This window comes from Petaurus breviceps, unplaced genomic scaffold (genome assembly GCF_028583685.1).
Source record: "Petaurus breviceps papuanus isolate PSGF00001 unplaced genomic scaffold, PetGlider_PUasm1.0 189, whole genome shotgun sequence".
NCBI lineage: Eukaryota > Metazoa > Chordata > Mammalia > Diprotodontia > Petauridae > Petaurus > Petaurus breviceps.
The window spans coordinates 3,079,696-3,092,707 of NW_027185809.1; the positions used below are offsets into that span (position 1 = coordinate 3,079,696).

Below are 13,012 nucleotides of genomic sequence, written 5' to 3' on the forward strand. Positions count from 1 at the left end.
TCTTTGAATGTGAGATGAGAAAACTCAGAGATGTTATCTGCTGGATCCTGGAAGGATTCCTTTCATCCAAACTGCTGAATCTCCCCCTTGAAGTCTAGTGCAGATGGGGTAAGTGAGTCTTCTTGTTAAGTCAACAGGGCACGATCTGGTGATATCATCAAGGATGCTGATTGCTTATCAAGGAACAATAGTTAAGTGTATTTTAAAGGCAAAATTGAAGCCAATTAATAGTGTACCACTCTAAAACCACAAATTAAAAGTTCATGAACCCATTAAGGAGTTGTCTACTGTGGATTTCCTTTTTTAATATTTTAATTTTAAGGATATATGTACACACAAATGGGTTTAGAGAGAGACAGGAACAGAATTGAGTAAAATAAGCAGTTTATCTTCAAAATAATGACAAGGATCACAGGGTTATCAGTTTAGAGCTAGAAGGAAGCCTAGAGATCATTTAGTCCAACTCCCTTATTTTACATATAAGAAAATTGTGGGCCAGAAAAGTGATTTGCCTTGCCCAAAATCTTCTTACCTATAGTAAGTGACTAGTTAGTCTATAATTAACTGTTTTCTGCCAAAAACCAGTTTGGGGCTATAGACATGGACAACCTTCTTACATATCTAGGAGAAAATAAATTATGTAACGTGTGACTTCAAAAAACTAGAGCCATTTTATTTTACATATTATCCCTTTGGACATTCATTTTTAGGCTCCTATTGACTGTAATTGATTGAATTTTATGGTTTCTTCAATTTTGTCCTTGCTCTGAATTCTACTTAGAAAACACTTATTGAATTGAATTTGAAGGACAAATGCAAATTTGAAATGCTCAGTAAAATGCATCATACAGATTTAGCACAGGAAGGAACCCTTAGTGGCCCTCCAGTTGAACACCCTCATTTTACAGGTGAGGAGACTGGAAGTCAAGCAAGATCATAAATAGAAGCACTAGGGTTTGAATGCAGGTCCTCTGATTCCAGCTTCAGTATTCTTTCCTATGGACAACAGCCTCACATGTTAAAGCCAGCCAACCTCATTGTGGCATTTCATGTGGTCTAGAATGGCCTGTTTGAGTGAAAATGCAGAGAAAGTAGTCTTAATACCCTCTTTAGTGTTTAATATGGGCAGCTGGGTGGTGTAGAGGATAGAGCGCTGGACCTGGACTAAGGAAGATCTAAGTGCAAATGTGGCCTTGGACACGCCCTAGCTTTGTGTCACTAGGCAAGTCCCTTCACCTGGTTGCCTCAGTTTCCTTATCCTGGGGATTAATAATAGCACCCACCCTGCTAGAGTTGTGATGAGGATCAAATAAAATAATAATGGTAAAGTACCTAGCATAATACCTGGCACATAGTGCCATTTAAATGTTAGCTATTATTATTACTAATATTAGAGAGAACTAAATGCACACTTATCTATGAGCAAGTCTCAGCTACACAGAGTTTTGCTTAAATCCCCCAGATAATTGTAGCAGTGTGGATCTGCACATTCATATCCACCATATGGGGATACATATGTGTATATATATCCAGACCCAAAACATCACTAGTCTGTCATAAACAGGATATTTTTCACAGAATGGGATTGGAGGGGCATAGAACTCACCCCCTATAGGCTTCAACCATAAATCATTTGGTTTCTGTCATAAAATTAAACCTGTCTAAAGTAGAGATTCCACTTTTGATGTAAAACTGATCAATTTAGAGCTGAAAGAAGTGATGCATAACTGTTTGGAAAATTACAGTTTCTGGAGGTGTGTGTATTTTAAATTAAAAACACAATTTTAAGTTGAGGAGTTAATGAAAATAACTTAGTCAATTTATGGACTTTTCAAGGGAGAACTCAGGAGACTTTCAAAAAATTTTGGAGAATTTCCATTTCACCTCCCTGTAAATAACACACATAACTTTTAAGATATAAATTTGCTGATTTTTGTGGTTAACAGGGGGAAGGTAATGACTGATGAAGATGAAAGAAAACTCACACCAGAAATGAACAGATACTTCCTACTTTGTGAGGCTTCATGGGAATGTAGTTCTTCTATGTGTTCTTCATCTGTGTGATCTTGTTCTGGCCAAGTCCCAAAATCTGGGTCATGTTCCAGAAAAGGAAATGCCACATATATGTCAGCTGCTCCACAGAATGTTGTTCTCCTGTAGAGTGCTGGAAGGAGCTATTATGAATACTAGATAAGATGGAGAAGTCATTTGCAGTTGCTGAAAAAGTGACAGGATGTTCGCCAAAGAAGAAAGATTATGACTAATGAAAACAACTTGGTAAATTCCTGTTCATGAATCACAGGTGGAGAACAAGCAGTTTGACACTCTCTGAAATTATTATTAATCTGATTTTTTAAAAATATAATTTCAGAAAAAAAACTAGCCATGTGACCTTGGGCAAGTCACTTAACCCCAATTGCCCTCCCAAAAAAAAGGCAAATAAAAAAAATATATAGTTACATATAGGTGTTTATATAACCTAAAAACCTTAAAAAAAAACCATCCTGCATTTCTCCCCATCACTTTCCCTCACTCCAAGAGCCATCCCTTAAAAGAAAGAATTTTTTACCTGATTTCTTCACATGACTCACTAGAAAATATCAGAAGATACAGAAGATGACAAAGAAGAGGTAAAACATCATTTTCATATAGATTTTAAAGTAGTATAGTTATTGATACTTTACCCCTAATGATTAATTGGTGGATAGTCTATCTATCTACTTACAGAAGTGTAGAGAAGGGGGCGGCTAGGTGGTGCAGTGAATAGAGCACCGGCCCTGGAGTCAGGAGGACCTGAGTTCAAATCCGGCCTCAGACATTCAACACTTACTAGCCATGTGACCTTGGGCAAGTCACTTAACCCCAATTGCCTGCCCTCCCCCTCCAAAAAGCAAAAAAAAAACAAAAAAAGAAATGTAGTGAAGCAACTCTATGGAAAAAAACACCCTGAATTAATCTTAACTGGACAAATGCAACAATCACTATTTTGCTGTGGAATTAACAGGATGACTCAGAACTTCAAGACATGATTGTGAAATTTCTATTGAGGATGATATGCAGTCCTGCCTTGAGATTCTCTTGTCAGGAATCCAACAGGATTTTAAGCTCAATGTTCCAAAAGATCCCCTTTTTCATAAAAGCCCCCATGTTCCACCCCTAGAATTTGGGGTGAGTTCTTTGAAAATTTCCAGGATTTTCAGCTCCAACAACCATGAATGAAAAGTAACATGCAGAAAGCATTTGGCCATACCCTCAGCTGGGGCAACTTCCCATTAAAGACTTTTGTAAACAAATTTCTGAAAACATGTCTTCTTTAGCTCAGATTCAAGAAGATTTTTGTAAAGAGAGGTCAGTCTTATCTCTCCTTGATACAGAATTAAAATAGGTAACATGTATATAAATCCTTCTTAAAAGGGGATTTTTTTCATAATGGAAGCCATTCACAAAATACTGTAATATTGAAAATTGTGGTGTACCAGACATTCACTATTCTGGTTTGAATACTTATGTATGTGCCTAGAGCACACATTAAAGATTTTTTTAGTTGTTATTGGTTTTTTGAGTTTTTTTTTTTTTTCAGTAAATGTGTATCCTTTCCCTATCTCCTCCCTGGGTGCTATCCTATAAAAAAAACAGTAATTTTAGGAAAAAAGAAGAGGAAAAATAAGCATAATTGATCAATACATCCAAAAAGTCTGAAATATGTGCGATGTGGAATTCCCGCCTCTGCAGAGGGATGAATTAGGAGTTTCTCTGTCTCTTCTTCCAAGTCACGTTTGTGGTTTATTATTTTGCAACATTCGCTTTTGATTGTGTGAATATAGTTGTTCTTTCAGTTTTACATTGTTGGAGCCATCGTGTATATTGTTATCATGGCTCTGCTTACTTTACTCTGCATCAGTTCATGTATTCACCACATTCATTATTTCTTTTAACACAGTAATATTGCTTTATATTCATGTACCACAATTCACTTAACACCTTAAAGTTCTAGGTACTACACATCCACGGTTGAAACTTGTCCCTTAAGTGCTGTAGGCAGTGACCATTAACTGTGGGGGAGGATGTGACTAAATGACCAGCATATAACATGATGTGTGAAGAGATGGCTCACGTCAGTGACTCTGTATCTCTTTTGTCCTTCTGTCTAGAACTTCCTTAGTGACACACTGGGACTTTCAGTGGATTTCGTTTGTTATATATACCTCTATAGGAAGGTATAGTTTTTGTTTCCAATGCTACCATGAAGTATCAGAGTGGAATTGAAATAGAGGAATAATAATATTACCCATGTTTCTATAGTGCTTTAAGATTAACAAAGAACTTTCTTCAGAACACCTGGCAAGGTAGATAGGATAAGCATTATTATCCTGATTTTATAGGTGAGGACACAGATGACATTTCAGTGTTTTCTGGGATTCGTATTGACAGGGATGTTGATATTCCTATCGAAGAGTGCCTCTAATGATGTACTAAGTCCCTATCACAGCATAGATCACAACTGACTCACCACATGCTGTTCTTGTCCTTGTCTCCCTTCCCCTCTCCAAAAAGAATCCTCCACACGAATCTATCCAATGTGCCGAAGTCCTTTTTCAAGTATTTTAAGGTAAAGTGGGAATTTAAGTGCAGCCATTGAGTCGACCCTCTGGAATCTCACACTCCATGATGAACCCAGCTCCTTTTTTTGGCCATATATACTTTCTGTATGATCATTTTTATATTATATATTTGCAACTCTGGGAGTACTTATCCTCTGCATTATACTAATGACCCCAGTGTCCCTAAAGTTTTCCAAGATTCCATGGCCTGTTGAGCCCCTGAGTGTGGAAACCTGTGATTTTTGTAGCAAGGAGGAGTAAAAAGAATATTTCCCGCATTGAGCCAGAAATACCACATCATTTTCCCTGTGGTTCACAGTTTGCTGGGTGGATGCTGCTAGATCTTGACTGCAGTGCAAGTTTGCATGTGATTTAACACAGTGTTGTCCACACATGCCTGGCTGCTCTAACATGACTGTACTGTCTTAAACCTTCCCAGGTGACATGTTGTGCTTGATGTGTGGGGCAGAGGTAGGTCTACTGATGCCTCATGATACCTGCAGTGAAAATAATAACAGCTCATTCACGTAGCACTTTCTAGATTATCAAGTCTTTTGACTCCAAGTGCAATACTCTTTACACAGTGCTACTCTTTAGAAAGAACAGCATCAGGAACATCAGATATACTAAAATTGTGAAGTCCCGTGTAGCTCAAGAAGGCACTTTGCTTCTGCTACAGAATCCAGTTCCCCTGTACTTTATTCTTTTATCAGGTTACCTCCAGGCAGGCTTCTCTCCTACAGGACCAGGCTTTGGGCAAAGAAAGTCTGTTAGCAACCATTTTATAGGATTTGTACCCTCAGATGACTAAATCCCTCTTTGCAGCTCCCATGAGCTACAGAAAGGGAAAATCCCTGTGCCTCATCTGGTTCAATCATAGTCATTACAGGACCTTCCCTAAAAACTGTGCTGAGACAGCCACATTCAAATCATGTCTCAACAGCATCGTGCATAGCAGATGAAAGTAGGACAAGACAAGGCGCCTGGCAAATCGAAAACTCTGTAGTCCTTGCACTGTGGAGAATCATCCTGTGGTCCCTTGCCAGGGTTCCACTTCCACTCCGTCCACCCCTGTGACAGGGTACAGACAGCACTCATTTTCTCAGTCCTTAATTCCTGTGATCTTGTTAGTGATCTTTAAGTCAACGGTGGATAGGCTTGGTCTAACCTTCCTCTTGCTCTCTAAACATGTGGAACAAGCTGCCTGGCTATTTGTGACTTGGGAAGGAAGGGATTGAAGTGTGCTGTTCCATCTTTTGCTAACAGTATGGCAGTTCTTCTACAGATTCCAAAGGCTCTCAGAGAGGAGCCCTGTGATTCCCTGTTAACATGACTTTTTCTTTTCCTTCTCAGGGAATCCAAAAGGTGCAATGCTCACCCATGGAAATGTGGTTGCTGATTTTTCAGGCTTTCTGAAAGTTACAGAGGTGAATATGGCAGTATCACTAATGTGGTCAGAGAGCCCATCTAGGACATCTTGAATTTTCAGGTTTCTTTTCATTTTGCAGTCCTGGATGTCATATGTGAGCCTGGTGCTTTGGTCCTTACTTAAGGAAAACCACCTTGGCCATCAATGGAATTGTAAAAGCCCAAATATGCAATTTATTCTGCCTTAATAGGGAACACCCAATGATCTCCAAGCACATAAACCCCAGAAGTTATTTCAACAAAACCAAAAAAATCATTTCCCACCTGTATATATATATATATTGCTTAGTGTCACTATGTACAAATCAAATTCATACTGTGTTTCCCCGATAATAAGACCTATCCTGAAAATAAGCCCTCCCCTTACTGTGTAAGATTCCTCTAAAATAAGCCCTCCCCCGAAAATAAGCCCTATTGAGATTGCTACTGTAGTGAAGGTGATCCCCTGCGCTACACGCTACATTACGGGTACCCTCTGTATGCACCGCCCCCCCCGGAAACACACGCCGTGCTCTGAGCTGCATCCAATCAGAGCTGCAGCAGTGAGCGCGTCATCCTGTTCTTCCCCAGTGATTTGCTTGCTGGCGCCATTGAGAGCAGTGCCATGGAGGAGAGCTGAGGCAGGACAACATAAGCTCTCCCCTGAAAATAGGCCCTCTGGTGTTTTTCTTTCCAAAAAATATAATAAGACAGTGTCTTATTATCGGGGAAACACGGTATCTGTGAATATATATGCAGTTTATAGAGCATCCATTGTCAGTCTTGCATTTCTAATAATAATTTCAAAATTTTGACCACTCCTTTCAAGTAAGAAACCATGGGTACTATTACCTTGTGATGGACTTTTAAAAGTAAATCCTAAATTAAATTAAATTAAATTAAATTAGTAATGTTTTTTGTCCTAAAGAAACAGATATTGAAACTTTTTTTAATGCTTTATTCCCTATGAGCAAGACACAATAAATCTTGGCCTAAAGAGAAAGGAATTATGAACCCTTTTGCCCTAGGGAAAGTTACTCTAAATCTTTGTGCCCAACAATAGTTCAAAGGTTGTGGAAAAGGCCTTTGGCAAAAAGGGACAAGAAGAAAACAATAAGTGAGCTCTGGATAAATAGCCAAAGTTAAGCACTTCCTGTAGGTAATCCAACACATAGTGAACATGGAATTTCCTCAGTGTGGAAATAGCCTCCAACTCAGATCATACTTCTTTCTCAGTCACTTGCCTGAATTCCAGAGAGGTTAAACCTTACTTATGGCATGTGTTTGTTAAATGGTTGACAGACTGAATCAAATCTGACCCATTTCAGAGAGCTCCATTCAAATCTGGCCAAAATACCAGAACAGAAAGGGATGCCACAGAAAAAGGAAGGAGCCTCAAGAGTCTGAAATGACAGCATTTGAAGGCAGTTATCTGCAAGCTATATTCTCCAAAACACAGGTGTACCCTTGGAAAGAGGACTGGAGTAATACATTCCCTAAGATACAATACTCGTGAAGTACATGGAAGGCATATTTTTTCTAATAAATAACTTTTTAAAATAAATGCACATATTTTTAATGCATAAAAACCTGACCTCTCTGGCATAAGCATTTATTTTGTATAAATATCTTGAATTACCATGTATGCCCAAAGCTTCCCACAGATAGTATCATATTGGAGCCAATAGGTCTGTGTGACAAAACTGAAAAACCTTATCTTTCACTACAGTATTAATAAAAACCCTTAGCTTTAAGTTGGCTAATATCATCTCTAATATCTAATATCATCTCTACTATTATCTTTTTCTTTTTTTGATTTTTTGGAGGGCAGTTGGAGTTAAGTGACTTGCCCAAGGTCACTTAGTTTTTGTGTTAAGTGTATGAGGTCGCATTTGAACTCAGGTCCTCCTGGCTCCAAGCCCAGTGCTCTATTCACTGCGCCACCTAACTGCCCCTCTCTAATATCATCTCATAGGAGATCAGATTAACACTTTTGTCCGCATGTTTATTTTTATCCATTTCCATTAGAGAGGGATATTCCCTGAAGCCCAACACAAGGGAGAGTACCCATTGGCTTCTTTCCCTTTCTCTACACTCTCCCAAACTGTGACTGTGACAAGGGTGTTGAATACAATTCCTAAACCTGGGGTAAATGCTTTGAGATTAAGCTAATTGCCCTCAGTGAGTGGTCCTGAGGATTTGGCTGGCACTATAGCCAAGGGATATTTTGTCCCTTGTACACTACTTGGATGCACATTTTAGGCAACTCCATCTATGCCCCATTATGAAGGTCATGGAGATCTTGGGTCTGTTCCCACAGCAATTTCTATCACATATTACCCCAGGGCAGAAATAAGAAAATGCTCAGGTGGGGAGGGGAAAATTACTCTCCCCTCCAGAATGTTTTGTGGCAAAATTGAAGATAGAATAAGAATCCTGCATCTTTTGGTCTAAATTACTTCTAAAGAGGGTGGGGAAGATTTCAGGCATCAAATCTACAATGATTCTATGCTTTAAGCTGTTTTTGCATAGTGAAAATCGGTATAAGATGCAGATTTCTTTGTAAAAGTAGTGCTTTTTTCGGTGGAGACTCTGCTCCACTGATTTATATGTGCTTCATTTTGCTCTTTGCTGCTCCCAATAACCTGAAGTCATTGACATTGTGACCTAACAGTTCGCTTCCTATACTGCTCTCTTTCTGTTTCTTTCTTTTTCTTTCACTGTGTCTTTCTTTCTCTCCTCACTCCTATGTCTTCTCTCTTTCTCCCCTTCTTCCTCAGTCTTCTTTACTCTTTTTGACTTTTCCAGCCCTTTATCCATCCATTTTCTTTCTTCTCTCTACTCCTCTCTCTTCTCCTTGATCTCTTTCTGTTCTCTCACTCATCCTATCTTCTCTCTCCCCCCCCTTCCTTCTTCTCTCTCTGTGCTTTTTCTCTTTTGCTTTATGAATTATTTTTCATCTTTTCTCACTGTCTTTCTCCTTTCTTTTCTCGTCTCTTGCCCCTATATTATCCTCCCTTCCCTTTCTCACTGCTGCTTCCCTTTCTCTTTCTCCTCATTTCCTTTCTCTCTAATCTTTACTGTTTGCTCTTCTAGTACCATTTTTCTCTTTATTGTTTTATGACTTTCTTGTTGTCTTCCTGTCAGTGTTTCTTTCCTTTCTGTCTCCCATGCCCTTCACCTGCAGAAAGTGATCTTTCCGAGACAGGACGATGTGCTCATCTCCTTCCTGCCTCTGGCTCACATGTTTGAAAGAGTTATACAGGTAAGACACCTGTCTGACTGACTGGGCCTGGCTCGGGCTCCTTTTGTTTTCTTACAGAGTCAGTGGTCACCCACTTGTGAGGATGTACACATTTCCTATTTGCCTTTAGCACACATGTTTGAGAGAATGGTACAGGTAAGGTCCAAGTATCAGAGAAGTCTTCTGTGACAAGAATGAATAACCCTACTGAAACCCTTGGCAGTGTGACATAGAACTAAAAATGTACCATACTCAGAAAGTGTCATGGGGGCATCCTTCCATGCTTAAACGTTGGACTAATCATCTGTGTGTGTGTCAAATTTCTATAGGGTGTAGGATAGCTAAAATAATAGCTGCCTTCATCATAGAGAAGACCACTGGGACCAGATTTCATCAGCTGAGCAAACCAGTGCATTCCCTTTTTAGAAAGGAAGGATTTTTTTTTCAGAGGAAATCTCTCCCTCCACACCCTTCCAATAGTAATGGCTGATTCAATGGAAACCCCTTCACCATAACCCCAGTTGGCATGATCTAGACCAGTTGTTGCCACATTTCACAGAGAAAACTTAGGGGAGTTTTGCATCTCCATTTCTGACAGAAGCCTCACAACTCATCATATAACAAAAGCAGGGGGAAATCTTGAACAAAATCCGAGAAAATGACTGGGTGTTTTTTTTACAAAGTGTCTACAATGTTCCAGACACTGTGCTAGGCACTACTGACATAAGTACAAAGAATAACAAAATCCTTACTCACTAGGAGTTTACATTCTAATGGAAGAAAAAATAAGTACATGTAAAAATACACGGAGCATAAATGTAAAGTAAATAAATACAAACATATATAAAGTTGCTCAATGTAAATTTGGGAGGGAGGACACCAGCAGTTGAGGGAATTGGGAAAGATTTCATGAAGAAAATGGTGCTTGAGATGCATCTGAACTAAAGAGAATTCTGTGAGGTTATGGTAAAGAGAGAGGGAGTGTATTCCAGGCATGAAATATATTGAGTGTTTGTAAAAAGGCACAGAGATGGGTGACAGAGTGTTCTGTGTGAGGAAGAAAAAGGAGGCCAGATTGAATGGCAGAGGGCAGGAAGGGGAGGAATGAACATTCAGTGAGGTTGGAAAGATAGATTGAAGTCAGATTATATAGGACTTTAAAACTAAAGAAAAGAGTTTATCTTTTATCCAAGAGGCATTGGGAAGCTACTAGACTTGATTAAGCAGGAAAGTCCTATGTTTAGATCTGTGCTTTAGAAAAATTACTTTGGAAGCATATAGGCTAGATTGGACTGGAAAGAGACTTGAGGCAGGGAAATCAGGTAGGAGACTATCACAATAATCAAGGAGAGAATTGATAAGGACCTGAACTGAAGTAGTGACCATATGAGTAAAGAGAGTGTAAGATGTGAGAGGTATGAAGGAAGAAACAGCAAACTTTGCTCACTGATTGACACGTGGGTTGAGAGTGAGGATTCCAGCATAAGGCTAAGGTTATGAACCTGGAATACTACCACGGTGGTGTTGCCTTCTGCAGAAACATGGAAGTTTGGGAGAAGAGAAGGTTTGGGGTTGGGGGGCATATAATGACTTCAGTTTTGCCCACAGTGAGTTTAAGATGTCTCCAGGATGTCGAGTTGTAAGTGTCCAATAACCAGGGAGTGATGCAAGCTTAAAGCTCAGGGGATATATGAATCCAGGTTCCATCTACATAGAGATTGTAATTAAACCTACAGGAGCTCATAAGGTATAGAGAGTATAGAGGAAAAAGAAAAGAGGGCCTATGTCAGAGCCCTGGGGAATACCTGCAGAAATGGATGACAAAATACTGCCACAAATGGATAACAACTGTACCAGGAAGACTGAGAAGGAGCAAACAGGAGAGACTAGTGTTCACAAATACCCATAGAGGAGATAGGATCCAAGAGTCAGTGATTAGAAGTACCAAATGCAGGAGATAGGTTGAGAAGGATGAGATCTGAGGAAAAAAAATCCAGCAGATTTGACAATTACAAACTATGATCATTATTAACTATGGAGAAAGCATTTGTAAGTTTGGTGATGTGATGTGATTGGAAGCCAGATTGCAAAGGGAATAAGAGGAAAGGAAGTAGAGGTAGCAAGCATAGACTATTTTTTCATGGAGTGTGCCTAAGAAATGAAAACTCCCACTAACACACAAGGCTACATGTTTCATCCCCAAACATTTCTTCACTTGACTCTCACTAAGATAAGAAATGTAAATTTTGGAAGAGCATGGGCTAATTTGTAAATGTGGGCCCCAAATGAAATAGCTGAATATATACATCTCTTTCCCCAGAAGTGTCCCATCACTCATAGGCTATGTGTAATGGACCAATAACTCTCCTACTTTCTTCATTGTTTTCTTTAATAAATAAAAGTTGATCGATTCATAGCTGGGACCAAAAGTCACCATCCATACCCATCCAAATTAAAAATGCTAAAAGAAAAGTCTTTCCACCTGTCCTGAGTCAGTCTTCCCTTTGAAAGTTTCAAGAATATGACAATGATCTACAGTCACTATCTTTCTAACCATCAAATCACAATCTGAGGACACAAAGGATGATACCATAACCTACATTCAGAGAAAAACAGCATTTTGACCTTTGAGTATCTACTGTAGACTGTGTGATTACTTTACAAGTAAAAAAAACTTGAAATAATAATGTATGACATCCTCTTAGTTTATAAGCAACCCCAGAGGTAGCACCTGGGGACTTTGGAGAAGTGATAGCCATTGGGAGAAGAAAGAGCTTTGGTAGACTAGCCGATGACTGCTTAGTGAGGTCTAGAAGAGTCAATTTCCAGAAGTGCCTGAGGAATCTCTGGGAAGAATGAGCCAAGCCCTGTGGGAGAAGATATTCCATAGGCACTCTAAGCTGAAGACCCCTTCATGCCTGAGTCTTCACACATATGGACTTTTCACTTGAATAAGGACCAATATTCTCCCATTCTAGAATGTTAATGCTGAATGGAAAAGGAATGTCAAAGACTGATGTTGCTGCTAGAAAAGCTCTTTCCTTGTATCATCTTCCATTCTGGACCTCAAGTTTCCACAGCCATGAAACTGAGGAGATGAACTCAATGACCTCTGATGGTTTTCATCTACAAGTCTGTCCAGTTCTATGATAGACAATTTTCTTTGTTGTACTTCTCTTTGAAAGATAGTTCTCTTTCAATCTGAGAGCAGAGGCTTATAATTATCTCCGAGGAGACTAGAGGACACACAATGGTCCTGTCTTCCTGATTAAATTATCACCTAGAAATTATGCTTCATTACATTGCATATAGATGTTTATGGAAACAAAAAACAAGATGCATAGGCCTGAGATTTAGAAAAATTATCCACGTTCTTCTTGTGGTACCAGTTTACTGCAACAGTCATAGAGGCAGTCTGGCTGCTACCCTGAGGTGACACTGATAAAGAAATAGTTGGCCAGGCATTTGGGGTTGGGGCAGGACTCCCAGAGAGACAGCCTTTGTTCCCACATTCTGAATCACACAAAGGGCTAATTTGTAGAAGCATCGATAACTTTGGGATAGGGTGAGTTCCCTTAACCCAGGTCCCAAAACTGCTCTGGAATAACAATGTGTGGCTGGGTATCAGAGTCCAGGCCAATTGTCATGTTGTCCTCTGGGATTAGGATGGCTTTAAATAGCTCTTTAGCCAAAGGTGAACATAGCCTTTTATTCAGCAACTCTCTCTCTCTCTCTCTCTCTCTCTCTCTCTCTCTCTCTC

At 39.5% G+C, this 13,012-nt stretch overlaps 1 protein-coding gene across 3 annotated transcripts in view; it reads left to right on the plus strand.

The window, feature by feature from the left end:
- Window positions 1–13,012, plus strand: part of ACSL6 (acyl-CoA synthetase long chain family member 6) — a 116,093-nt gene that overhangs the window by 78,465 nt on the left and 24,616 nt on the right. Inside the window, exons 10-12 of one of the 3 annotated variants that reach the window (XM_069091816.1) lie at window positions 5,955–6,028; window positions 9,196–9,273; window positions 9,331–9,408. In XM_069091816.1, the coding sequence (XP_068947917.1) occupies window positions 5,955–6,028; window positions 9,196–9,273; window positions 9,331–9,408 (230 nt within the window). The remainder of the gene's footprint in view (window positions 1–5,954; window positions 6,029–9,195; window positions 9,274–9,330; window positions 9,409–13,012) is intronic. The other 2 variants (XM_069091814.1, XM_069091815.1) reach the window with 2 other exon arrangements.